Source organism: Hemiscyllium ocellatum, chromosome 12 (genome assembly GCF_020745735.1).
Source record: "Hemiscyllium ocellatum isolate sHemOce1 chromosome 12, sHemOce1.pat.X.cur, whole genome shotgun sequence".
Classification (NCBI taxonomy): Eukaryota; Metazoa; Chordata; class Chondrichthyes; order Orectolobiformes; family Hemiscylliidae; genus Hemiscyllium; species Hemiscyllium ocellatum.
The window spans coordinates 84,277,076-84,302,702 of NC_083412.1; the positions used below are offsets into that span (position 1 = coordinate 84,277,076).

Sequence of the window (25,627 nt, forward strand, 5' to 3'; positions counted from 1 at the left end):
TCATCACCTCCCCTGAAGGATGAAAAGGAATAATTTATTTTTCTCAGTCACATAGGATGTCCTATGCAAAAGAAAAAGAAAATATGCGAGAGAAACTCAGCAGGTCTGCAGCATTGTGGGGAGAGAAATGGAGTTAACATTTCAAGACAAGTAGCACTTCTTCAGACTGTTTGTCGGTATTATGATAAGAGAAGTGTTGGTATTGTGCTGGGGCTAGATATCCAATTGGAGGGATTCAAACATTGAGTATTTGGAAACATTGGCACATATTTAGGAAACAACAGAATATTCACGTACTTTAGAAAGGAAAGGGAGATTGGTGCTGGGGAGCCAGTTTACAAGAGTGTAGTGGTGATGAAGGGTGATAATGAAAATGGGGGATGGTCAAAACCTGAGGAAAGGGACTGTTTCCCACCTAAATAGTTATTTGGTGCCACAGACCATGGGTATTACCGAAGAAAAATACACATTTTGTCCAAGCAATTTGTGATGTAGTCCTCCGGACAATATGTATCTTTGGCCGACAACAAACTCTGATTGGTAGAGGTGTTGTCATGGAGAATCCAGAAACTAGATGATGTGGTGAATGTTCGTATAATTACAATGTTTAAAAGACACTTTGATAGATTCACGAATAGGAACTGTTTGGAGGGATATGGGCCAGGAGCAGCCTGGTGGGACTAGTTTAGTTTGGGATTATGTTCAGCATGGACTGGTTGGACCAAAGGGTCTGTTTCCACGCTGTATAACTCTATGACTCTATGATTATGACTGACAGTTAAATGCTAAGCTTTGCTTACATTATAAATTAGGCAGGTTGATGGTGACTGGTAAACCTTGTCCACCCCATATCCCTGTGATATGAACCAAAGAATAACTGTCACCCATATTTTTCAGTTCAACTAGATGCAGTGTCTTTAAACAGCAGTGCCCTGTTCATTACTCTATGTAATTTCTAATATGTGCAAATGTAACATATTAGTTTCGTTGTCAGCACAATTCTCAGCTGTAAGTACATTTATTTGACCAATGCTTCCAAATCATGTCATCAGATCTGTTTCTGGACGCTGTGTTTTGAGTTTTACAAACATGTGATTAATACCCTACCTATATCACACTGACACTGAAATTCACATACCACATTACTCATTTGAGTGACTAGTAGAATCTAATTTTTGATGGCAGCTTCCTGTTAATGGTGAGCACACTCATGTCACTCCTGCACAATAACAGTTTAGATAGTTAGCTTCCCCTTCTGCTCCAAGTTTTGAGCTACCTTAACCCTGCAGGGTAACCTAAGGTTAACTAGATACTTTCCAGAATAAAAGGGGTGGCCTAGGCCTATTTAGGAGTTGTGTGGTATACAAGGAGAAATGTTAGGATCAGGGTAGCCGTTATCCCAAAGGATGATTTGGAGGTGCCAGTGTTGGAATGGGGTGGACAAGATTAAAAATCACACAACACCAGGTTGTAGACCAACAGGCTCATTTGGAAGCACTAACTTTCAAAGCACTGCCACTTTAACCATCTGATGAAGGAGCAGCACTCCAAAAGCTAGGGCTTCCAAATTAACCTGTTGGACTATAACCTGGTGTTGTGTGAGTTTTTAATTTTCCAAAGAATGGCTTTGATGCAATCTATTTCAGGATTATTTTACTGCTCCATTTCAAAGGTGAATTTGTGCAGAATTGAGTTAATTAAGACACTTTAGGAAATTCATACATACAGCAGCAGATTTGCATATACCAACATGCCAGAAATATGGAAGGTTAGAATGTTAGGTTTCATTCCATCAATGATAGGTCTCTCATGGATCTGAAAGATATTTAAGAGAACTGGGCTGTTACACACACCCAACAAGTATATTTTAGCTCATGTTTGAGCAACGTTGCAGGTCAGGTTGAAAGGCAGTGCCAGTGGAAGCAGATTTGAATCTATCATTAAGAGCGGTGTTCATTTTATTGCTATAGTCATGTTTAATAAAGATGGCTATTCCTGTCCATTTGTCAGATTTGTGAATGTACATTTCCAGGTAGGTCTTACAACAATGACAGACATTCACTGTGACAATTGTCAAAGCATTTGGAATTCTGGAATATATATGTGTATCCAGTGCCTTCACTAGTTGTTAGTTTGTGTTGGGATAGCTGGGATTAGAGGAGTTCAAACTCAGCAACAACTTTAACAAGATGTGTCGTTTCTCCACAATAGTCATGTTTAAATAATGGGAGTCCGGAATTAAAGTTAACTATTCTGCAGTTTAGTTAAATGTAGTCAAAAAAGCAGGATGAGGTGTTCTCATTGAAGTGTTGAATTCAGAAAGGCTTGCGAGGTGATGGGGGAGAAACCGGAAAAAGATGCACGTTTAGAACTAGATTGACATGGCAGGTCTAACTTTGAGGTAGTTAGCTCTGCAGGGCTAGGAGAAGGGAGAAAGCCACTGAAATAGCTGACTGGATGGGCCATTCTTAGTAACAAAGAAGTTATCTAATTCTTCTCATTTGTTGCTGGGTGTGTTTGTGGACGATGCGAAGAGAACGTTCATAAAAATGCTTGCGGTGGAGAAAACAAAAACTTACACTACATTGTAGTTAGCCTGCCATTTTGTCAGTCTGCCTATGTTCTCTTGAAGCCTGTTACCATGTTCCTCATTGCATTTGTACATTTTATATCATCTGTAAATTGCATCCATTATATTCAAATCATTCGATCCAAATGAGTAGTTGTCATGATGGTGTCTTTACAAAATTACATATTTTGTAAAGAAGGCTAATGTAACCTTTCCAGCATCTCCCAGAGATCCCCCAGTACATGACAGATCTTAGGTAAAAGTGAGGACTGCAGATGCTGGAAACCAGAGTTTAGATTAGAGGTGTGCCGCTTGACCTGCTATACTTTTCCAGCGCTACTCTAATCAAAACATGACTGATTTTGTTGACCCTTCTAAGCGTCTGAGAATTAAAAGCTTCAGAGAAGACAGAAAATTGGAAGAACACCACAGAAAATTCCAAAGAATTTTGCTTTGTGAAACAATAATTAATCAATGTTAATGTCACAGCCATCGGAATTTTAATCTGTACAAGACAAGTTATGAGACATATCTTTTAGAGCTTGGAGAAAAACTGTGGAGACACCATCAGAAAGGAGACTTCTCAGCCAAAAGAAGCACAAGGGAAAAGCCAAACCAGCTGATGGGCTGCTGTATTGAGTCAGGGGAAAGTGGGGACTGCAGATGCTGGAGATCAGAGTCGAGAGTGTGGTGCTAGCAGGTCAGGCAGCATCTGAGGAGCAGCATAAGCTCTTCATCAAGAATGCAATAGTGAGTCAGGCTATGAAGAGTCACATCGTGTAGTGCCATAAAGGCAAAATAAATTCATGTTGATTCCCACCTAGAATGTTTTCTGTTTAGCTCACCTGTAGAGGAAACCTCCAGCCATTCAACTACTGAAGCCATTGCAAAAGCTGAATTTGGATTTCAATTCCTTCATCTCAGAAAGAGAGTCTGCAGGGAAATAACAGATCTGCAATGAATACCTGATCTTATTTCATCTTTATAAGTACCTTTTATCCAAACCTACTTTTAATCTTTTTAAGATAATAACAATCATTTTTACTTAGCAATGTTTGATGATAGTAAGATAATAAATTATCATTTGTTTGGATTACTTTTAAATTGGAACACTTAAGAAACAGCTAAAAGTTATGCTCAAATCTGCACCTCATGAACTGCTCCGTGGACCTTGTATAAGCATGATGTGGAGGTGCTGGTATTGAACTTGGGTGGACAAAGTTGATGATCAAATGACACTGGGTTATAGTCCAACAGGTTTATTTGAAACCGCAAACATTTGGAGCCTGAGGAAAGAGCAGGTGCTCCGAAAGCGGTTTCAAATAAACCTGTTGGACTATAACCCGGTGTCGTGTGATTTTTGACTTTGTGTAAATATGACACCTAAGAGCCTGTTTCCACACTGTGGGGATTCTATTCTGTTCTGTTCTAGTACTAGTCACTGAGGAAATGTCATTGTCTAGTTGTCTATAAAAAAGCAACAATTCACATTTCCCTTTTCTGTTTCGGAGTCAGTTTTTGTGCCCACACTGCTAGTGTCCACTTATCAAACAAGCTTTAAATACACAGATCCAAGAATATTTCATGTTATTTATCTCCCAGTTTTGCTACTTCAGTGCTTCAAACAGAATAAATCAAGGTGTTTTTTTTTCAATGTCTATGAAGGGTTCTGATACATTAGATAAGGGAAAACTGTTTCTTCTGATAGAGGTTCGATAACTAGATGACACAGATTTAAGATCATTGTCAAAGGAACTAGATGGAAATAAGGAGCTTTCTTTTAGCATCGAGTTATCATGAGCTGGAAACCACAACCTGAATGGGTGAAGGAAATAGTTTTAATTGCAACTTCCAAATGGCAACTGGCAATATATGTGGGAAGAAAAATAATGTAGAGCTGTTTGGAAGGAAGAATAGTATGGAACTAATGAGATGACTATTCTACTGAGCCAGCACAGGGACAGTTAGATGAATGGCTTTCTTGTGTGGCGTAGGATTGCATGGTTCTGAGGACAGTTTCTATTTAGGTCTTCTCTGGCTCTGCTTTGTTTTATAGAATAATGCACTGGTTTCTCATCTGTACACATCTTCTGACCAGTTGCATTTAGCTAAACTACATTATGGACAACACACAGTCATCTTCAAGTCCTATCTAAGAGATTGCTACCTTTTTTCCCAATGTCTAGTGTAGCCCAATTAATGCAGCCAGAAACCTTCAAAATATTCAAAACATTCACTTCGAATTCAACAATACCAAAAGTGAACAAAAAAAACATACAGAAGCCACATTTGCCTTTGGGAACACTTAGGGCCTGTTTGCCTTTGAAGCATCTACAAATTTCCAGTCGCTGCACTGTATGCACTTATAATCAGTGCACCTAACTCACATCCACCGGAATTTTGTATCGATTCATTCCATTAAAACTAAAATACAATGATTGCTAGAAATCTGAAATAAAAAGCAAAAGCAGTGCAAAACTCAACAGGTCTTGCAGCAACTGTGGAGAGAGAAACAGAGTTAATGTTTTGAGTCCACTATGACTCTTATTCAAGTTTCCAAATAAAGGTTGTTTCAAATCTCAACTTCCAAAGTTTTTTCACCTTCCAAAGTTTTATCAGTATTTTCCCTCTTTATTACAGCCATTTTCAGCAGCTTGGGAAATTCCTCTGCTCCTTCCTCTCCCCTTGATCAGTGATGGATTTATCGGGTGAGCTATGAACAGCTTGTGTTGAATTTTAATTTGGTTGCAAGTTGTCTTGTCACCAGAGAACTGCACTAGAGATCTCTTTCTTCTTCAGAAACATCACTGCAGCTTGATATGCAGCAAATAAAATGCAACATTTGGTTGAGTGAATGTATCATATTGCATCCTTGCCCAAATACATAATACAATATGAATTGTCCAGTTGGTTTATCGAGTACCATTCAGCCAGCTAGTTCCCTACTGTTACTCTTCATTTTGCTGGATTCTGAACTCAGGGGTTATAAATGCGCGGTAGCTACCATGTCACAGAATGGTTACAGCACAGAAGGAATCCATTCATCCTGTTGTAACTGTGTTGGCTCTCTGAAGAATCAATTCGCATTTGTGGGTGGTACAGTGGGTCAGTGGTCAGCACTGCTGCCTTACAGTGCCAGGGATCCAAGCTCGCTTACAGCCTTGGGTGACTGTCTGTATGGAGTTTGTACATTCTCCCCGTGTCTGTCGGGATTTGCTCTGGTTTTCTCCTACAATTCAAAGATCTGCAGGTTAGGTGGATTGGCCAGGCTAAAGTGCCCACAGTGTTAGGTGCATTAGTCAGAGGGAAATGTACCTGGGTGGGTTACTTTTCGGAGGGTCAGTGTGGACTTGTTGAGCCAAAAGACCTGCTTCCACACTTTGGCGATGCTAATCTATATCCACTCTCTGTAACTCTGCACATTCTTTCTTTTCAAATAAACACCCGATTCTCTGCTTGGCGCTTCAGTTGATGCTGCCTCTCGCTTCTAGTATTTTTTAACTCCAAAAGAAACAGTCCCAACTTTTCCAAATTCTCAATGTAAATGAAATTCCTCATCCTTGGATCATTTTGTTCTGCATCATCTCCAACATTTCCACATTCCTTTTTGAAGTGTGATTCCCACAATCTGAAGCAATTCTCCACTTGAGGTTGGGCCAAGTATTCAATACACATTTAAAACAACTTCCTTATACTTTTGTACATTACGGTTCTATGAAGCTTTGGACTGATAAGTCCGGTGAAGAATTCAGGAAGCACGTCTTTCCCAGGAAGTGAACTCTATACCAGAAGGAATACATTGAAGAGGAAACCAAATAAATGCATGAAAACGAAAGGAGTAAAAGGAATGGGTTGGATGAAGAGGGGTAGAAGATGACTCGTGGAGAAGAAATACTGAAATCAATCTGATGGGCTGAATGGCCTGTTTCTGCTTAAAGTTTATGTGCGAGCCCTCCTGTTATTAATACAGTGAACAGAAAAGCTGTTGCACTGTTTGGTTTTAAATACTTGACTATCTTTGTTTCCCCAAAAGTATCTTAGCTGATGTGTGAAGCGTTTTAAACTGTGCTTTCACAACTGAGGCTACCTCCTGTGGGACCTGCGCAATCACTTTGTTCCTCTTGGAAGAACGTAGCATAAGTAATGAGATCCACTTTCATGACATTCTGCCATTTACAAATTCTACTTTACCAGATCCTGCAGAATATTTGCATTCACAGGATGATAGAGACGGGACTGTAGGCTATTTAATCCCGCAAGCACATTCCACCATTTAATTTGATCATGACTCACCTGGATCATAGCTTCACCTGTACTAGGTAAGATATTTGTCAAATAAAATCACACTTTTACATTTTCCAATTAAGCCTTCAATAGCTGTGGAAGTGGAGGGTGGTTGGGGAGAATTCTAGACTCTCACCACACTTTGCTTAAAGGTGAACTAGCTGACAATACTCCAAATAACCAAACTCTAATCATAGTTGAGCCTTGGAATTCACTGACCAAAAAAGTCATTCCTCATGCTATCAACAAATGTAGAGCTCAGAAGCAGGCCATTCAGCCCTGTGTCTGTGCCTATCTGAAAAGAGCTATCCAGATAATTCCTCTGCCTAGCTCTTACTCTGTAACCTTGGAGCTTTATGGAACTTCAAGCACATATTCTGGAGCGATGAGGATTTCTGGCAATTATTACCCTTTCAGAAGAAGATCTCCAGATTTGCATCGCCCTCAGTGTGAGAAAAGAAAAAAACTTTGTATCGCCCCTCTGGTTCGTTGAACTATTAAATTCTGGAATGGTTCTTGCATTGGAATCTAACAAATGTCACCTCACTACTTCAAAGGAAACAAGGGAGCTACAGGTCTGTTAGCTTTGCATCAGTCAAAGGAAAATGAGAGAATATCATAGTTAAAAATTCGAGAGGCCAAAATATTCAACATTTTCAAGAAGGAGTTAGGGCTAGTAAGGAATCAAAGAGTTTGGAGAGACAGTGGGACCAAAGTATTGAGTTTGACAATCAGCTATGGTCATATCTATTTGTTGGTTTGGCTTTTTGATTTGATTTATTATTGTCACATGTACCGAGGTAAAGTGAAAAGTTTTGTTTTGCATGCTGTACAGGTAGATCATACCATACAAAGTGGTAGAAAGGTGCAAAACTTAACCTACTCTTGGGAAATAAAGCAGGGCAGGTGACTGAGGTGCCAGTGGGGGAGCACTTTGGAGCCAGTGACCATAATTATTATTGTTTTAAAATACTGATGGAATAAGGATAGACTGGATGTAAAAGTTGAATTTCTAAATTGGAGCAAGGTTAATTTTGACGGTATTAGGCAAGAACTTTCAAAAGTTGATTGGGGGCAAATGTTTGCAGGTAAAGGGCCAGCTGGAAAATGGGAAGCCTTCAGAAATGAGATAATGGGAGTCCAGAGACAGTATATTCTTTATAGGGTGAAAGGAAAGGCTGGTAGGTGTAGGAAATGCTGGATGGCGAGAGAAATTGAGGGTTTTGTTAAGAAAAAGAAAGAAGCATATGTCAGGTATAGACAGGATAGATCGAGTGAAGGAGATGGGGGAGATATAATGAATATTTTGATCAGTGTTTACTGTGAAGTCAGACATGGTAGATATAGAATGTAAGGAAATAGATTGTGACATCTTGACAAATGTCTATATTACAGAGGAGCAAGTACTGGATGGCTTGAAACACATAAAGGTGGATAAATCCCCAGGACCTGATCAGTTGTACCCGAGAACTCTGTGGGAAGCTAGGGAAGTGATTTTCGGGTCCTCTGCTGAGATATTTGTATTATTGATAGTCACAGGTGAGGTGCCGGAAGACTAGTGGTTGGGTAACGTGGTGACACTATTTAAGAAAGGTGGTAAGGACAAGCCAGGAAACTATAGACCGTTGAGCCTGATGTTGGTAGTGGGCAAGTTGTTGGAGGGAATCCTGAGGGACAGTATTTACACGTATTTGGAAAGGCAAGGACTGATTCGGGATAATCAGCATAACTTTGTGCATGGGAAATCATGTCTCATAAACTTGATTGAGTTTTTGAAGAAGTTGTTGTGGTTCTGTTCGCCGAGCTGGGAATTTGTGTTGCAGATGTTTCATCCCCTTCTAGGTGACATCCTCAGTGCTTGGGAGCCTCCTGTGAAGTGCTTCTGTGATGTTTCCTCTGGCATTTATAGTGGTTTGTCTCTGCCGCTTCCGGTTGTCAGTTCCAGCTGTCTGCTGCAGTGGCCGGTATATTGGGTCCAGGTCGATGTGAATGAGTGCCATGCCTCTAGGAATTCCCTGAAAATGTGTTGCTGGTTAAAGCACAGCAGGTCAGGCAGCATCCAAGGAACAGGAAATTCGACGTTTCGGGCCAGAGCCCTTCATCAGGAATGAGGAGAGTGTGCCAGGCAGGCTAAAATAAAAGGTAGGGAGGAGGGACTTGGGGGAGGGGGCGATGGAGATGTGATAGGTGGAAGGAGGTCAAGGTGAGGGTGATAGTCCGGAGAGGGGGTGGGGGCGGAGAGGTCAGGAAGAGGATTGCAGGTTAGGAGGGCGGTGCTGAGTTCGAGGGAATCGACTGAGACAAGGTGGGGGGAGGGGAAATGAGGAAACTGGAGAAATCTGAATTCATACCTTGTGGTTGGAGGGTTCCCAGGCGGAAGATGAGGCGCTCTTCCTCCAACCATCGTGTTGTTATGTTCTGGCGATTAACCAGCAACACATTTTCAGCTCTGATCTCCAGCATCTGCAGACCTCACTTTTTACTCTAGGAATTCCCTGGCTGTTCTCTTCTTGGCTTGTCCTATACTAGTATGTTGTCCCAGTCAAACTCATGTTGCTTGTCATCCGCGTGTGTGGCTACTAAGGATAGCTGGTCATGTTGTTTCGTGGCTAGTTGGTGTTCATGGATACGGATCGTTAGCTATCTTCCTGTTTGTCCTATGTAGTGTATTGTGCAGTCCTTGCATGGGATTTTGTACACTACATTGGTTTTGCTCATGCTGGGTATTGGGTCCTTTGTCCTGGTGAGTTGTTGTCTGAGAGTGGCTGTTGGTTTGTGTGCTATTATGAGTCCTAGTGGTCGTAGTAGTCTGGCTGTCAGTTCAGAAATGTTCTTGATGTATGGTAACGTGGCTAGTCCTTTGGGTTGTGGCATGTCCTCATTCCGTTGTCTTTCCCTTGGACATCTGTTGATGAAATTGTGGGGGCATCTGTTTTTGGTGAATACATTGTAGAGGTGTTCTTCTTCCTCTTTTTGCAGTTCAGGTGTGCTGCAGTGTGCTGTGGTCCTTTTGAACAGTGTCTTGATCAATTTCTTTGTGTGTGTGTTGGGGTGGTTGCTTTCGTACGTGTCTGTGTGGTTAATGTGGGCCCTAGCTTAGTTCGGTATTACCTCTTGTGTCTCTAACGGTCTTACAGAGGTCGTATCTAGACATCCTGCAAAGGCCAGGTTAGTCTGACTTGAACACTACACACCTGGTCTTCAGTAGGCAATGGAACTTACAGTTCTGTCATGGTTTACTAGTTGGGGAACATTCAGATGAACTCTGTCACGTAATCTTCTCTGCACTTGCTACCGATACTGGCGTACTCATTTACATTTGCTGCTGAGTCCTTGAATATGGACCAGTCCACTGATTCAAGCAGTCCTGGAGAAGCTCTTCCATTGCCTCAGACAAGCATGCACAACTTTCCACACTGGGTCCTCACCTTTCAATCTTTGCTTGTAAGCCAAGAGGAGGAACACAGTGTTGCCATTTGATTTTCCAAAGTGTCGAGATGGAACGGTAGGTATCTTTGATGTTTGTGTAGCAATGATCAAAGATGCCCAGCCTTCTGGTAGGACAGGGAACATGTTGATAGTATTTTGGTAACATCCCCTTGAGGTTGTACCCTCTAGTGGAAGTCATTGGCTACGAGGAACAAGGCTTCAGGGTAATATGTCTCAAGTCCATTTATAGCAGTATACATTTCATCAAGACCACTCTTCACTTCCACATGGAGTGGTATGTAAACTGCTGTCAGGATAGCGGAGGTGATCTCGCGCGGCAGGAAGTAGCGACTAGTTGTATTGAGTAGTGGAGCAGGTTCAAGGAGCCAAATGGTTTTCTCATGCTCCTATTTTCTGTGTTTCTTTGTTTCTTTTCTATGTGTCTTACTATACCCCCTATTACTGACTGTCTGCTAAAGGAAACTGGACCTTCCACTCTGTCTAACCCCCTCAAACACCTTTCCCAATGGCCTAATTTGTTTCAAAGAAAACAAATCCAGTCTATTAAATCTTTTCTGCCATCCTGGCAAAATCCTTCTAAAACAATCACGTCCTTCCTTCAGTAAGGAATTTTACAAGGATAGGCAATGGTCTGGTGGTATTATCATTGGGCTAATCCAATGAACCAGGTAACGTTCTGTGGACCCAAGTTTGAATCCTGCCATGGTAAATGGTGGAATTTGAATTCAATAAAAATCTTGAGTGAAGGGTCTAATAATGACCATGAACCCATTGCCAATTGTCAGGAAAAACCCATCCGGGTCACTAATGTCCTTTAGGGAAGGAATCTGCCATCCTCATCTGGTCTGTCCTACATGTGACTCCAGACCCACAGCAATGTGGTTGACTCCTAATTACTCTATGGCCAATTAGAGATAGCTAATAAATGCTGGCCTGGCCAATGATGCCCTCATCCTGTGAGTGAATAAGAAAACAAACTGTTTTGTTTGTGGCGTAGCTCATTTTATTCAGTTTTAACATTACTGTCTGGTACATTCCATTTCTCAGCTACTAAAATAAAGTGTCCCATAATTCCTTCTTAACCATCTTATTTCTCTGTCATGCCACCTTAAGGGATATGTATTCCAATATCTTCCTGTTACCTTACACTCTTTTGTGGATTACGCTATTCGTGTGGATTTCCCTTTGTCTGCCCTGCACAAATGCACACTTCACACTTAGCAGATTGAAACTCATTTGTCACTTCCCTGGTCTCCAGACCAGTCCACTGATATCTACTTATGGGTGTAAAGATTTCTTCCTCAAATTAATCCTTCAGCAAATTTTTGTATTGTTTGTGAACTTCTTAACCATGTGCTATCCAGTTAAATCCAATTCACTGATATACACAATGAGTAACAAGGAGCCTCAGCCCAGCAGAAACCAAAGGGAAAGAATCTTTAAGCCACAGAAACAACAGTTAACCATTATCCTTTGCTTCCTGTTAACAACTCTGAATCCAGCTTGCCATTGGCTTGCCTTTGGTTTCCATGAACATTTAATGCAATGAGCAACCTACCTTGTGGATCTTGCTAAAATCTATGCACTCTAGATGATGATGAGGGAACTCTCACCTCCCTGTGATCTCTATCCCTTATGTTCAACTAGATAGAGTCATAGAAATATACAGCATGAAAACAGACCTTTTGTCCAACTCATCCATGCTGAACAAATATCCTGAATAAATCTAGTCCCAATTGCCAACATTTGGCCCTTTTCCCTCTAAATCCTTTCTAATCATATTCCTATCCAAATGCCTTTTAAATGTTGTAATTGTATCAGCTTCCACCTCTTCCTCTGGCAGCTCATTCCATACACGCACCACCCTCTGTGTGAAACATTGCCCCTTAGGTCCCTTTTACATTTTTCTCCTCTCACTTTAAAACCTATGCCCTCTAGTTTTGGACTCCCCTACCCTGGGAAAAGACCTTACCATAGCCATGCCTCTTATGATTTTACTAATCTCCATAAGGTTACCCCTCAGTCTCCAATGTTCCAGGGAAAAAAGGCCCACTATATTCAGCCTGTCCCTATCATTGGAAACCTCCAACCCCAGCAACATCCTTGTCAATTGTTTATTAACCCTTTCAAGTTTAACAACATCCTTTCTATAGCAGGGAGACCAGAATTGAACACAGTATTCCAAAAGTGGCCTAACCAATGTCTTGGACTGTGGGTCCATGAAATCTCCACTCCTATGCTCAATGCATTGACTAATAAAGGCAAGTGTACCAAATGCCTTCTTCATTATCCTGTCTACCTGCGATTCTACTTTCAAGGATTCTATCAAGATGGAGTGATTAGAAATGGTGCTCTGTTCTTCTTTTATTAGTCTATTATGATGTTGATAAGGGATGTGGAACATTTAGTCAAGAGCTTACTTCAGGTTGAGGAGGCAAGGATCAGACAAGGCTCTAGAGGTTTACAAGGTAGCCAGGGAGGAACTGAAGAATGGACTTAGGAGAGATAGAAGGGGGACACAAAACGTTTTACTGGGTAGGGTTAAGGAAAACCATAAGGCATTCTACACTTATGTGAGGAACAAGAGGATGGCTAGAGTGAGGATAGGGCTGATTAGGAATAGTGAAGGGAACTTGTGCCTGGAGTTGGAGGAGATAGAGGAGGTCCTGAATGAATACTTTGTTTCAGTATTCACTACTGAGAGGGACTTTGACATTTGTGAGGACAGCGTGAAACAGACTGATATGTCCGAACACGTTGATGTCAAGAAGGAGGATGTGCTGAAAATTTTGAAAAACATAAGGATAGGTAAATCCCCTGGACCAAATAGGATATACCCATGGTTACCAAAGGAAGTGAGGGAATAAATTGCTATGCCTTTCGCGATGATCTTTATGTCCTCACTGCCCACTGGAGTAGTGCCAGATAATTGGAGGGTGGCAAATGTTATTCCCTTGTTCAAGAAAGTGGATAGGGATTACTCTGGGAATTACAGACCACTCAGTCTTACATCTATGGTGGGCAATTTATTGGAGAGGATTCTGAGAGACAGGATTTATGATTTTTTGGAAAGCCATAGTTTGATTAGAGATAGTCAGCATGGTTTTGTGAGGGTGAAAACAGGTTCTGCCTCATAAACCTTATTGAATTATTTGAGGATGTGACAAAACACATTGATGAAGGTAGAATATTAGATGTGGTGTACATGGATTTTAACAAGGCGTTGGTAGAATCATTCAGAAAGTAAGGAGGCAGGGGATACAGGGAAATCCGGCTATCTGGACACAGAACTGGCTGGCCCACAGAAGACAGAGGGTGGTGGTGACTTGGATGAGGAAGCGGAAGGGTAGGTAAATAAGTTTGCCAATGACACGAACATTGGTGAAGTTGTGGATAGTGTGGAGGGCTATTGTAGGTTGAAACAGGACATTGACAGGGCTGATAAGTGGTAGTTGGAGTTCAACTTGGAAAAGTGTGAAATAATTCACTTTGGAAGGTCAAATTTGAATGCAGAATATAGAGTTAAAGGCAGGATTCTTGGCAGTGTGAAGGAACAGAGAGATCTTGGGGTCTATGTTCATTGATCCCTCAAAGTTGCCACCCAAGTCAATGAGGTTGTTGGCTTTCATTAGCAGCGGGATTGAGTTTAAGAGCTGCGAGTTTATACTGCAACTCTATGGAACCCTGGTTAGACTACACTTAGAATATTGCATTCAGTTCTGGTCGCCTCATTATAAGAAAGATGTGGAGGCTTTGGGGAGGGTGCAGAGGAGATTTACCAGGATGCTGCCTGGACTGAACGGCATGTCTTATGAAGAAAGGTTGAGGGAGCTAGAAGGATGAGAAGTGACTTGACAGAGGTGTACAAGGTGATGAGAGGCAGAGATAGAGTGGATAGGCAGAGATTTTTTTCCCAAGGCAGAAATGGCTGTCATGAGGGGGCATAATTTTAAGGTGATTAGAGAAAAGTTAAGGGGATATGACAGAGGAAGGTTCTTTACACAGAGAGTGGTGGATGTATGGATTGCACTGCTAGCAGTGTAATAGAGTCAGATACATTAGGGACATTTAAGCGACTCTTGGATAGGCACATGGGAGATAGCACAATGAAGGATGTGTCAGTTAGTTTGAACTTAGAATAGGATAAAAGGTTGGCACAATATCGAGGGCCGGAGGGCCTGTACTGTGCTACATTATTCTATGTTTGATGTTCTATGATAAATTTACAAGCACAAATACAAAGCACCCTGGAACCATTTCATTTTACATCAGCATTTACAAACGAACTTACAAACATCAAACCCCTAGTTCTTTCCTGAAGTTAAAACAATTTCACAGTCACAAATTACTGAGCCACATAGTGTTCCTGTGCAGTGCTCCCACTGAGGTTTTTGGTTGCTGCTTTCCCCTTGTTCATTTTGGCTGCTGATACTACTCTACCGAAAAACACATTTCTTTAAAACCCAAAGTCACAGCCATGTCAAAGATTGTCTCAAACAATTCTCATCAAATCTAAAATAATACAACAATTTCACAATTGTCCATTGACCCATGAAGGCAGTTTTGATGAGGAAGGTGCTGGTTATATCAGGTCTGTTTCATTTTAAGCTAAAAAGGTTCTCTGAAATCAGTATTTGCAAGGTCATTCATATGCAGTGCCTCTAAGGCTGAAGGTATGTTCCGAGTTCTACTGTTTGTCGATGTATTTCTACAGCGTGACTGCCTTTTGACTCCTGTATTGACCAGACACTCAAGGTGCACATATCAGGTTAACCATGTTTTGTGGAATGCTTAGATGCGGAATTTGACCAATTTCTGAAAACTATCTGAAAAAATAAGTGTATCCGAGCAAAATAGTGAAATTCCAAGTCTGCCTGCATTGATGAAGCCATGATTTGGAGGTGTCGGTGTTGGACTGGGGTTTACAAAGTTAAAAATCACACAACACCAGGTTATAGTCCAACAGGTTTAATTGGAAGCACACTAGCTTTCGGAGCGACACTCCTTCTTCAGGTGATTGTGTGATTCTTAACTTTGAGGAGAAAGTGAGGACTGCAGATGCTGGATATCAGAGCTGAAAATGTGTTGCTGGAAAAGCGCAGCAGGTCAGGCAGCATCCAAGGAACAGGAGATTCGACGTTTCGGGCATAAGCCCTTCTTCAGGAACACATTTTCAGCTCTGATTCTTAACTTTGCATTGATGAAGTCAGAAACTTGAGGGGAGATGGGAGGGTAGTGGTAGTGGTAAATGTATGCAGGGCTTATTATTGGGGTTATGGCTTGGGAAAGATGTTGTATAATGCAATGGTTCTGAAGGAGTTAATGTTCCTGTTACATTGGATTCCATCCATTCTGCTGATTTCACACAGTCTGCGGGTTCTTGGTTTTGTAGAGAGTAGATATAATTGCTGCTGGTTTTCAGGGTTCTAGTAATTATACCTTACTATACTTATTGCTATAATGCAATAAGCCATGCTGTTAATTTAGAATAATGCCTCTCCTGGAAAGACTTTACAGTGATATATCCTGTACCACTAATCATGACACAGGCTGGAGATATAGTATCATAACTGATGAGATTTAACCAAAGCACAATTATTGTTTGTTGAAAACTTAGAAAAAAGGAGGATGGATGGTAGCAAATTACCTCAAACAACAATTACCCTGTACCACAATTTGGCAGATGTGGTTAACAACCCAGCAGGGGTAATCAAGGTAATACCACAATATGCATATGAAGTGCATATAGCTGCAGTAACTTGGATTTCCTGAATGTACAGCAACACTCTTTTTATTTTAATAAATGCTGGGGCTGTTTTCCCTGGAGCGTCGGAGGGTGAAGGGTGACCTTGTAGAGTTTTACAAAATTATGAGGGGCATGGATAGGGTAAATAGGCGAAGTCTTTTCCCTGGGATCAGGGAGTCCAGAACTAGAGGGCATAGGTTTAGAGTGAGAGGGGAAAGATATAAGAGAGACCTACGGGGCAACTTTTTCACACAGAGAGTGGTACGTGTATGGAATGAGCTGTCAGAGGAAGTGGTGGAGGCTGGTACAATTGCAACATTTAAGAGGCATTTGGATGGATATATGTCTAGGAAGGGATTGGAGGGAAATGGGCCGGGTGCTCGCAGGTGAGACTAGATTGAGTTGGGATATCTGGCCGGCATGGACGGTTTGGACCGAAGGGTCTGTTTCCGTGCTGCACATCTCTATGACTCGATGACTGTCTTTTCTTGTACAACAGCTGATTTGAATTCCTTTTATGAAATGCCTAGTATGTACAATAGCAAAACTGATTTCAAAACACAATCCTACGCTTTGTGCCTTTTATGATCAGTTACAAAGGCTGACACTTCTAATGGGATTGCACTGTTTGAGTGCTGTCCTTTGTCAACAGGCTAATTGTTAGATAGTTGCTTGCAAAACCCAGCAATCAGCAAAGTAAGCTGTAGTTCAATATCTGTCTTTGATCTTCCTTCAAACATCTTTTGCTATAGCACATCAGCTGACATGCTGGGAACAGCACTGAATGCTCAGAATGCATCTACCTCCAATACCAGCTTTTCCATCCATCATCATGACATCACTGTCAATAAGCCGCACAAAGCTGAAACATATTGTTCTTGACCTTCAGGCAGCTGAAGTGCGGTGTTTATATTTGGGAATCGTGATACGTCTGAAATTGATTTTAAATCATATCTTCATTTCTGGTTTGCATAGTTTATCGAGAAGGATGTACCTACCCTGACCAATCTACCCTCAGTTATCTCTCTCTTTAAATCCAGTGAATTCCGTTTCTTTTGGATAAGCTACAAGGTCATATTTCTTGATTGTTCTGAATTCTTTACAGCTTATCTTGTGGATGACTGTCAGAAAACATTTGTCACATTTTTACAAGGTCTATCAGAATGCTGCACGTTTTGTTCCCAGAGCATAAAAGCTTAGAAATAGCAGCCAGCTATCCAGCCTCTCAAGCTTGTTGCATTTTCAGTTCGATTTATATCTGCATATCTTGGTTCCATAATTCTAAATACTCTTGGATCAAGTTATGAAGGCAGACTATGGGTCTAGACATTCACCAAGATCCCATTGACATCATTATGCCTATATCAGCTTCCACTTACAGCAATTTGTAGCACCAAAACATTTTGAGCTGAAGTGTGAGGTAAAGTGTGTGACTAACAGGACGTGCCAGAAGATGCCATTAAGAATTCAGTGATTTCATGACATATGAGAAGAATGCACTGAATTAAAGAGCCAATATCATTAATTACATGGAAGCCTGCAGCCAAGATCATCTGCCCAGCCAGCTTGTACTGGTGGTTATAAAAATTATGACCACATCTGACTTTTATACCATTTAAAGAAATTGTCACAAGGGATCTGTGTCACATCACACTGGGAGGTAGCTGGAGAATCATTCATCGGGCTGCTGACACACACTTCAAGAATTAACCTTGGGCAATTCATGGAGCTTGGCAGTAACATGCTACCATCATCCAATTTTAGCGATCACCCGTGCAAAAGTTGCCAGAACTGCAGGTTAGACTAACACAACACAGTACATGCTTCTTGAAACTTCACAGAATCAGAGAGGTGTACAGCGTGGAAACAGACCCTTCTTAAAGAGAGAATCATGGGGCTCCCAAAGGGGAGCTTTCGCATTTATGTCACATCAGAGTTCATTCTACAGGGGTGTATTTGACATGGCCACAGGTTATATTACTTACCACAGTGATGGTTTCAATATATCCCTGGTAAGAGGCACGGCCTTACATGGGACATGGAGACTGTTGGCAAAACCAGCATTTATTGACCATCCTAATTTCTCTTAGAAGGTTATGGCGAGCTGTTTCCTTGAACCACCAAACTCATATGATGAGGTACAGTATTGTTATATTGTGAACATCAGGACTTTGCCCCAGCAACTTTGTAGGAAAATTGACATAGTGTCAAGTTAGGATGTAAAACTTACAGATAGTGATTTCCTATGTGACTGCTGCTTATGTCCTTCTCTAGTGAAAGCCCTAGGTTTGGAAGGGGCCGTCAAAGTGGACTTGCTGAGTTCAAGCAGTGCATGCAGACAGGTTCTGCTATGTTTGCGAGAAAGAGAATGAATGCTGAGGCTGGTGGTTATGATGCCATCAAGCAGGCTTTTTACTCCTGGAAGGTGTCGAGCTTCTTAAGAGTTCTTGGAGCTGCAATCATCCAGGCAAGTGCGGATTATTCCATCACACTCCTGACTTGTGCCTAGTAGATAGTAGACAAGGTTTTGGTGTGTCAGAGGATGAGTTACTCATTAGAAATTCCTAGCATCTGACCTTCTTTTGTAGCTGCAGTATTTATATGCTCAGTCCTGTTCAGCTTCTGGTCAATGGTAACTCCCAGAATGTTGATAGTGTGGAAATCCAGCAATAGTAATGCCTATGAATGTCAAAGGGCAATGGTTAGATTCTCTTGTTGGAATCTGTTACCTGCCACTTGTATGGCACAAGCAACACTTGCCATTTCTGAGTCCAAATCTGAATATCTTCCAGGTCTTTCTGCATTTGAATATAGACTATGTCAGCATTTGAGTTAACTTTGCCTAGCATGTCTTGGGTGCATCTTTCAGCATGCAGGTCATCCTGTGTTGTAGATCCACCAGGCTAGCAACCCTCTCTAGGTATGTTCCGTGCAGCTTCTGGCATGTTCTCCTGGGCTTAAGGATAATGGTAGAGTGAAGGATATGCATTTACAGCATTACAAGATGACAGTCTGTGACTATGGTTTCCTAGTTTCAAGCTAGCACTACACGAGACAGTGGAGGATGTCCACAGCGGGATTTTGTCTCCACAAGGCCACTCCTAGCTATGCTGTCAGAAGAATAGAGGAATTAGGAACAGATGTAGACCATTCAGACCTCTCATTTGCTCTGTCATTCATTAATGTCATAGTTAATCTGAAAGTGGCCTCAACTCCACTTCCCACTGTTGCCATCTCACATTATGGACATCTGCATTGGCCACAGGTAGATTAACTAGAACTCAGCAATTAAGCCATATCTGGTGGGTGTGTCCTGCCATTAGGGGAGGGCATACTGAGGAATGGTGATAGTGGTACATATACTAGTGTTTGGAAATAAATTTGATGAGTATGACTGTGCCAGGCTGCTGGTGGAATAGCCTATTGGACACCTCTCTCAAATATAGCACACGTATTAGTGAGGAGGATTTTCCCATGGTCAACCTGCCTGGATTTATTCTGGCTGAACTTTTCTGCAGTCGTTTGACACAACTGATTGGTTTGCTGTACCATTTCAGAGGGAGTTGAGTCAACCACTTGGCTATGAGTCTGGAGTCACATCTACATAAGGATGGCAGATTTCCTTCAGTAAAGGATTTTAGTGAATCAGATAAGTGTTTAGATCAATCTGTTTTTTCATGGTCACTATTATTGAGACTAATGATTTTTTAAAATTAATTACACATGTACTAATTAATGAAATTGAAATGTGCCAGTTTGGGATTTGACCTCATATCTTTGGAACATTAGTCCAGGTATCTCTATTACCACCCCAGCCATATGATCGCAGTGCTATTCTTGGATCATGCTGTTTCAGAAGCAGCAGGAGCGAGTTTATTGGAGCATCAAATGGGCTGTCACTCAGAAGACCCCAAGGTGACAGCTTCAAGGGACCATCAGAATGCAATTCATCAATAAAGTGCTCCTATTTATTCAACAGTGTGCCTTCGTCATCATTGCCATCGCTCTTTATCCCTTGCTTTCTCATAAATTATTGATCCTCCAGCTCTTATCCTAGAATGTCACATCACATCGGATCAGATTTCTGTGACCCTACACAACCCTGCAAATTGAATAAGGAACTGAGTATACTTTAAGAGTGCCTTTTCCTGTAAAGCTACAATCACTAGAGGGCAAACAGCACATTCTCCTTTCTTATGGGAGACTGAAATGTTAATCTAAGCCTCAATCGGTTGCTGCCTGGTTTGAGGAAATCTGAATATGAGGAAAAAGCCTTGAAAATATTGGGTTATATCTTACTTTTTTTGACCAGGTCTGCTATTTTGGAAAGATTTCTGCCGTGACATCTACTGAGATTTCTCACTGCATCCTTCAGAACTTGCTACATTAGCTACCAATCCTGCCCCTTTGGTGCCCAATAATCCAATGCTGGCTTCATCAATGTTCTGTTCTTAATTAGGCGCACCACATTAGCCAACCTCCAGTCTTCCAGCATCTCACCTGTGACCGTCGATGATACAAATACCTCAGCAAAGGGCCCAGCAATCTCTTCCCTCGCTTCCAGCAGAGTTCCAGGATACATCTGATCAGGTTCCAGGGATTTATCAACCTTTGTGCATTTTAAGATATCCAGCACCTCCTCCTCTGTAATGTGGACTTTTTCAAGAAGTTGCTATTTATTTCCCTACATTCTACATCTTCCCCGGTCCCCAACGCCTTATTTTCACCATGGACATCCAGTCCCTGTACACATCCATCCCCCATCATGAAGGACTCAAAGCCATCCAGTTCTTCCTTCCCCACTGTACCAACCAGTACCCTTCCACTGACACCCTCCTTTGACTGACTGAACTGGTCCTCACTCTGAACAACTTCTCTTTCCAATCCTCTCACTTCCCCCAAACCAAAGGAGTAGCCATGGACACCCGCATTGGCCCCAGCTATGCCTGCCTCTTCATAGGATATGTGGAACAGTCCATCTTCCGCGGCTACACTGGCACCACCCCCCACCTTTTCCTCCGCTACATCGATGACTGTATCAGCGCTACCTCGTGCTCCCACGAGGAGGTTGAACAGTTCACCTACTTTACCACCACTTTCCACCCCAACCTCAAATTTACCTGGACCATCTCAGACTCCTCCCTCCCCTTCCTAGACCTCTCCATTTCTATCTCGGGTGACCAAATCAACATGGACATTTACTATAAACTGACCGACTCCCACAGCTACCTAGACTACACCTCCTCTCACCCTGCCCCCTGTAAAAACGCCATCCCATATTCCCAATTCCTTCATCTCCGCCGCATCTGCTCCCAGGAGGACCAGTTCCAATACCGAACAACCCAGATGGCCTCCTTCTTCAAAGACCGCAATTTCCCTTTAGACGTGATCAACGATGCTCTCCACCTCATCTCCTCCACTTCCCGCTGCTCTGCCCTTGAGCCTGCCCCTCCAATCGCCACCAGGACAGAACCCCACTGGTCCTCACCTACCACCCCACCAACCTCCATATACATCATATCATCTGTCGTCATTTCCGCCACCTCCAAACGGACCCCACCACCAGGGATATGTTTCCCTCCCCTCCCCGATCAGTGTTCCGAAAAGACCACTCCCTCCGTGACTCCCTTGTCAGGTCCACACCCCTTACCAACCCAACCTCCACTCCCGGCACCTTCCCCTGCAACCGCAAGAAATGCAAAACTTGCACCCACATCTCCCCCCTTACTTCCCTCCAAGGCCCAAGGGATCCTTCCATATCCGCCACAAATTCACCTTCTCCTCCACACATGTCATTTCCTGCATCCGCTGCACCTGATGTGGCCTCCTCTATATTGGGGAGACAGGCTGCCTACTTGCAGAACGTTTCAGAGAACACCTCTGGCACACCTGGACTAACCAACCCAACCACCCCGTGGCTCAACACTTCAACTCCCCCTCCCACTCCACCAATGGACTCCTCCATCGCCAGACCATAGCAACACGATGGCTGGAGGAAGAGCGCCTCATCTTCCGCCTAGGAACCCTCCAACCACAAGGGATGAACTCAGATTTCTCCAGTTTCCTCATTTCCCCTCCCCCCACCTTGTCTCAGTCCCAACCGTCAAACTCAGCACCACCTTCCTAACCTGCAATCTTCTTCCTGACCTCTCCGGCCCCACCTCACTCTGGCCTATCACCCTCACCTTAACCTCCTCCCACCTATCGCATTTCCAATGCCCCTCCCCCAAGTCCCTCCTCCCTACCTTTTATCTTAGCCTGCTTGGCACACTTTCCTCATTCCTGAAGAAGGGCTCATGCCCGAAACGTCGATTCTCCTGCTCCTTGGATGCTGCCTGACCTGCTGCGCTTTTCCAGCAACACATTTTCAGCTCTGATCTCCAGCAACTGCAGTCCTCACTTCCTCATTGTGTCTATGCATAGAAAAGCTTTGAGAATGCCTTTGACGTTCAGTGTTTTCAAGGTCAAAATCTAAGCTCAAATTCCAGACAATTGCCCACAAAAAATTATTTTATTCAAGGAGAAAGACATTTAATTCTTGCAGCATTTGCAGACCTTGAGGTAACTCTGTCAGAAGAAGAGGTGCAAACCATACATTATTGCACCAACATGCTAAGTTTTAAATAATTATGAAACAAACGCAGAAAATGATGGAGAAACTCAACAGATTTGTGGCATCTATGGAGAGAGAAACAAAGTTAATGTTTCAAGCTCAACACAACACCTCCAGAAAATGAGAGAGCTGTACCATACTTGGACTGGTTTGCTATACATTATATAAATAGCACTGATGAGATGGCTTTTATTTAAATAATGGAAAAATAAAGCTCACCTGACTAGAGATTTGGAACGTTAAAGAGAACAGGACAAGGCAATTGTGCAGGGTAACACAAGATAGTTGTAACCACATGTTTGACAAATTTGTGTACAAGCATAATATTGCACCAGGAGTTAAGCTCAGAGTTAAATGGTATAAAGGCAGAATTAATCTTCCTATCTGAATATGCTCCATTTGTAACAATACGGATGAATTGATACCGCAGGGAGAAATAAGTAAATCTGCTATGGTAGCCATGACGACACATGGTTGCTGTGATGCCACAATTGGGGCCTTGGACCTTTCAGAAGGACAGGAAGAAAGGCAAATCAGATGGTGTAGCTTTGTTAATGAAGAGTGAGATCAGCATACAGGTGAGAAATAATCTTTGTTTGAAGAATCAACATTTAGAATTAGATTAGATGGAAATAAGAAATAATGAAAGAAAGAGGTCATTGGTAGGAGTGGTTTTCAGGTGCGCTGACAATAATTATACAGTAAAACAGAATCTTTACCAAGAAAAGGGGGAGCATGGTGGCTCAGTGGTTTGCACTGCTGTCTCACAGCGCCAGGGATCCCCGTTTGATTCCAGCCTCAGGCAACTGTCTGCGTGGAGTTTGCACATTCTCTCCGTGTCTGTGGGTTTCCTCCTGGTGCTCTGGTTTCCTCCCACAGTCCAAAGATGTGCAGGTTAGGTGATTTGGCCAGCCTAAGTTGCCCAGAGTGTTAGGTGCATTAGTCAGGGGTAAACACCGGGTAGGGGAAGGGGTCTGGGTGGGTTACTCTTCAGAGGATCTTTGTGGACTTGTTGAGCCAAAGGACCTGTTTCCACACTGTAGGGAATCTAATCTTATCAAAAAATATAAAATTAAATGCTTGAAATAAAGTTACTGCAATAATAATGGGAGATTTTAATCTTCACATTAGTTAAATTAATCAAGTTGGCAGAATTAATCTGAACAATAAGTTCTTGAGCGTTCTGATGAAGAGTCATCGGACTCAAAGTGTTAACTCTGCTCTCTTCCCACAAGAGCTACCAGATCTGTTGATTTTCTTGAGCAATTTCTATTTTTGTTTTAGTTCATGAGTATACTTTAGAGATTTTATTGGAATAATTATTTCTGGAACCAACAAAGGAACTGGCTATTTAGACCTAGTGATTTTGAGGCAGGTCTAATTAATAAAGGATCTTCTATGCAAGAGTGATCATAGCATGTTACATTTTTACATTCAGTTTAATGGTGAGAAATTTGGGTCTGAAACTATTACATTATACTCAATGTCAGTTATGAGGAAATGAAGACAGTTTGATAAATTGGAATGGGAATGAAAGTTAGGCTAAAAGGTAAGACAGTAGAGAACAGTGACAGACATTAAAAGATATATGCTATAACTCTCAATGAAGACAGCTTCCATTGATAAAGATGCTATTAGAGTGGCAAGCTAAGAAAGGGTTGGAGCAAATTTGAAGAAAATTGCTGAAAGGATTCATTGTAGATCAGAAGATTGGGAAATTTTAGAAACCAGCAAAGGAAATTTAAAAATAATAGTGAGAAATTGGAGTTGGACAGAATATTTGCGAGTGATATAAAAACTGCCTGTAAAAGCTTATATCTGACAAGGAAAACAAGTCCTAAAGTAACAGTTGGTCACTGAGAAAGTGAGACTGGAGAATTTGTAATGAAAAAGAAGGAAATAACAGAGACTTTGAACATATATTTTACATCTGTCTTCATAGTTGAAAATATAGAAAGCATAGCTGAAAATGTGTTGCTGGAAAAGTGCAGCAGGTCAGGCAGCATCCAAGGAGCAGAAGAATCGATGTTTCGGGCATGAACCCTTCTTTGGGCTCATGCCCGAAACGTCGATTCTCCTGCTCCTTGGATGCTGCCTGACCTGCTGTGCTTTTCCAGCAACACATTTTCAGCTCTGATCTCCAACATCTGCAGTCCTCACTTTCTCCAATATAGAAAGCATCCCAAGAACAGTAGAAAAACAAGGGCCGAAACAGAGGGACTTGAACCAATGACAAGAGGAACAGTACGAGGAAAACTATTGAGGCTAAAGCCTGAAATATCCCTTCGACTCCAGCACATATCCTGGGATCTGAAAGGAAGTGGCGCAAATGCCAAAATTCTCAACACAATATACATCATTGTGTATCATACTCTGAGGCTGGACAAAGCTAGCTACTGCCCAAAGCCTGGATTGCAATGCTGACTTCATGATGGGGAAATGAGATGAAGTGGTTTGAGATAAAGTGCATTAGTAACAGCCTTAATGCATTTGGATTGAGAATGAAGAGATGTCACACAGTTTCATAATAGCTTCTTGGAAAGAGCCAAAAGCTCATCACCTGTCATCTTGGTGCCATCAAGTTAGGAGTAACTTACCACCTGACTCCCCAAAGCTTGTCCACCACCTGCAAGGCAGAAGTCAAGAATGTGATGGAATACTCCAAATTGTCTGGATGGGTACAGTTCCAGCAACACTTAAGAAGCTTGACACCATCCAAAACAAAGCAGCCCATTTGATTGGCATCACATCCACTCCCTCCATCACTGACGCTCAGTAGCAGCAATGCGTACCATTTACATGATGCTCTGCAGAATTTCAGCTAAGATCCTTAGACAACACCTTCCAAATACACCACCTCTTCTACCGTGAAAGACAAGGATAGTAGATACCACCACCTGCATAACCCCTCCTAGCCACTTGCCATCTAACTTGGAAATATATTGCCACTTCTTCAGTGCTGCTG

General features: G+C 42.1%; 1 protein-coding gene across 1 annotated transcript in view; it reads left to right on the forward strand.

The window, feature by feature from the left end:
- Window positions 1-23,964, forward strand: part of LOC132820621 (immunoglobulin superfamily member 5-like) — a 154,570-nt gene extending 130,606 nt beyond the window's left edge. The window contains exons 6-7 of the mRNA XM_060832824.1: window positions 18,324-18,516; window positions 23,947-23,964. Of these exons, the coding sequence (XP_060688807.1) occupies window positions 18,324-18,516; window positions 23,947-23,964 (211 nt within the window). The remainder of the gene's footprint in view (window positions 1-18,323; window positions 18,517-23,946) is intronic.
- Window positions 23,965-25,627: the final 1,663 nt, after the last annotated feature.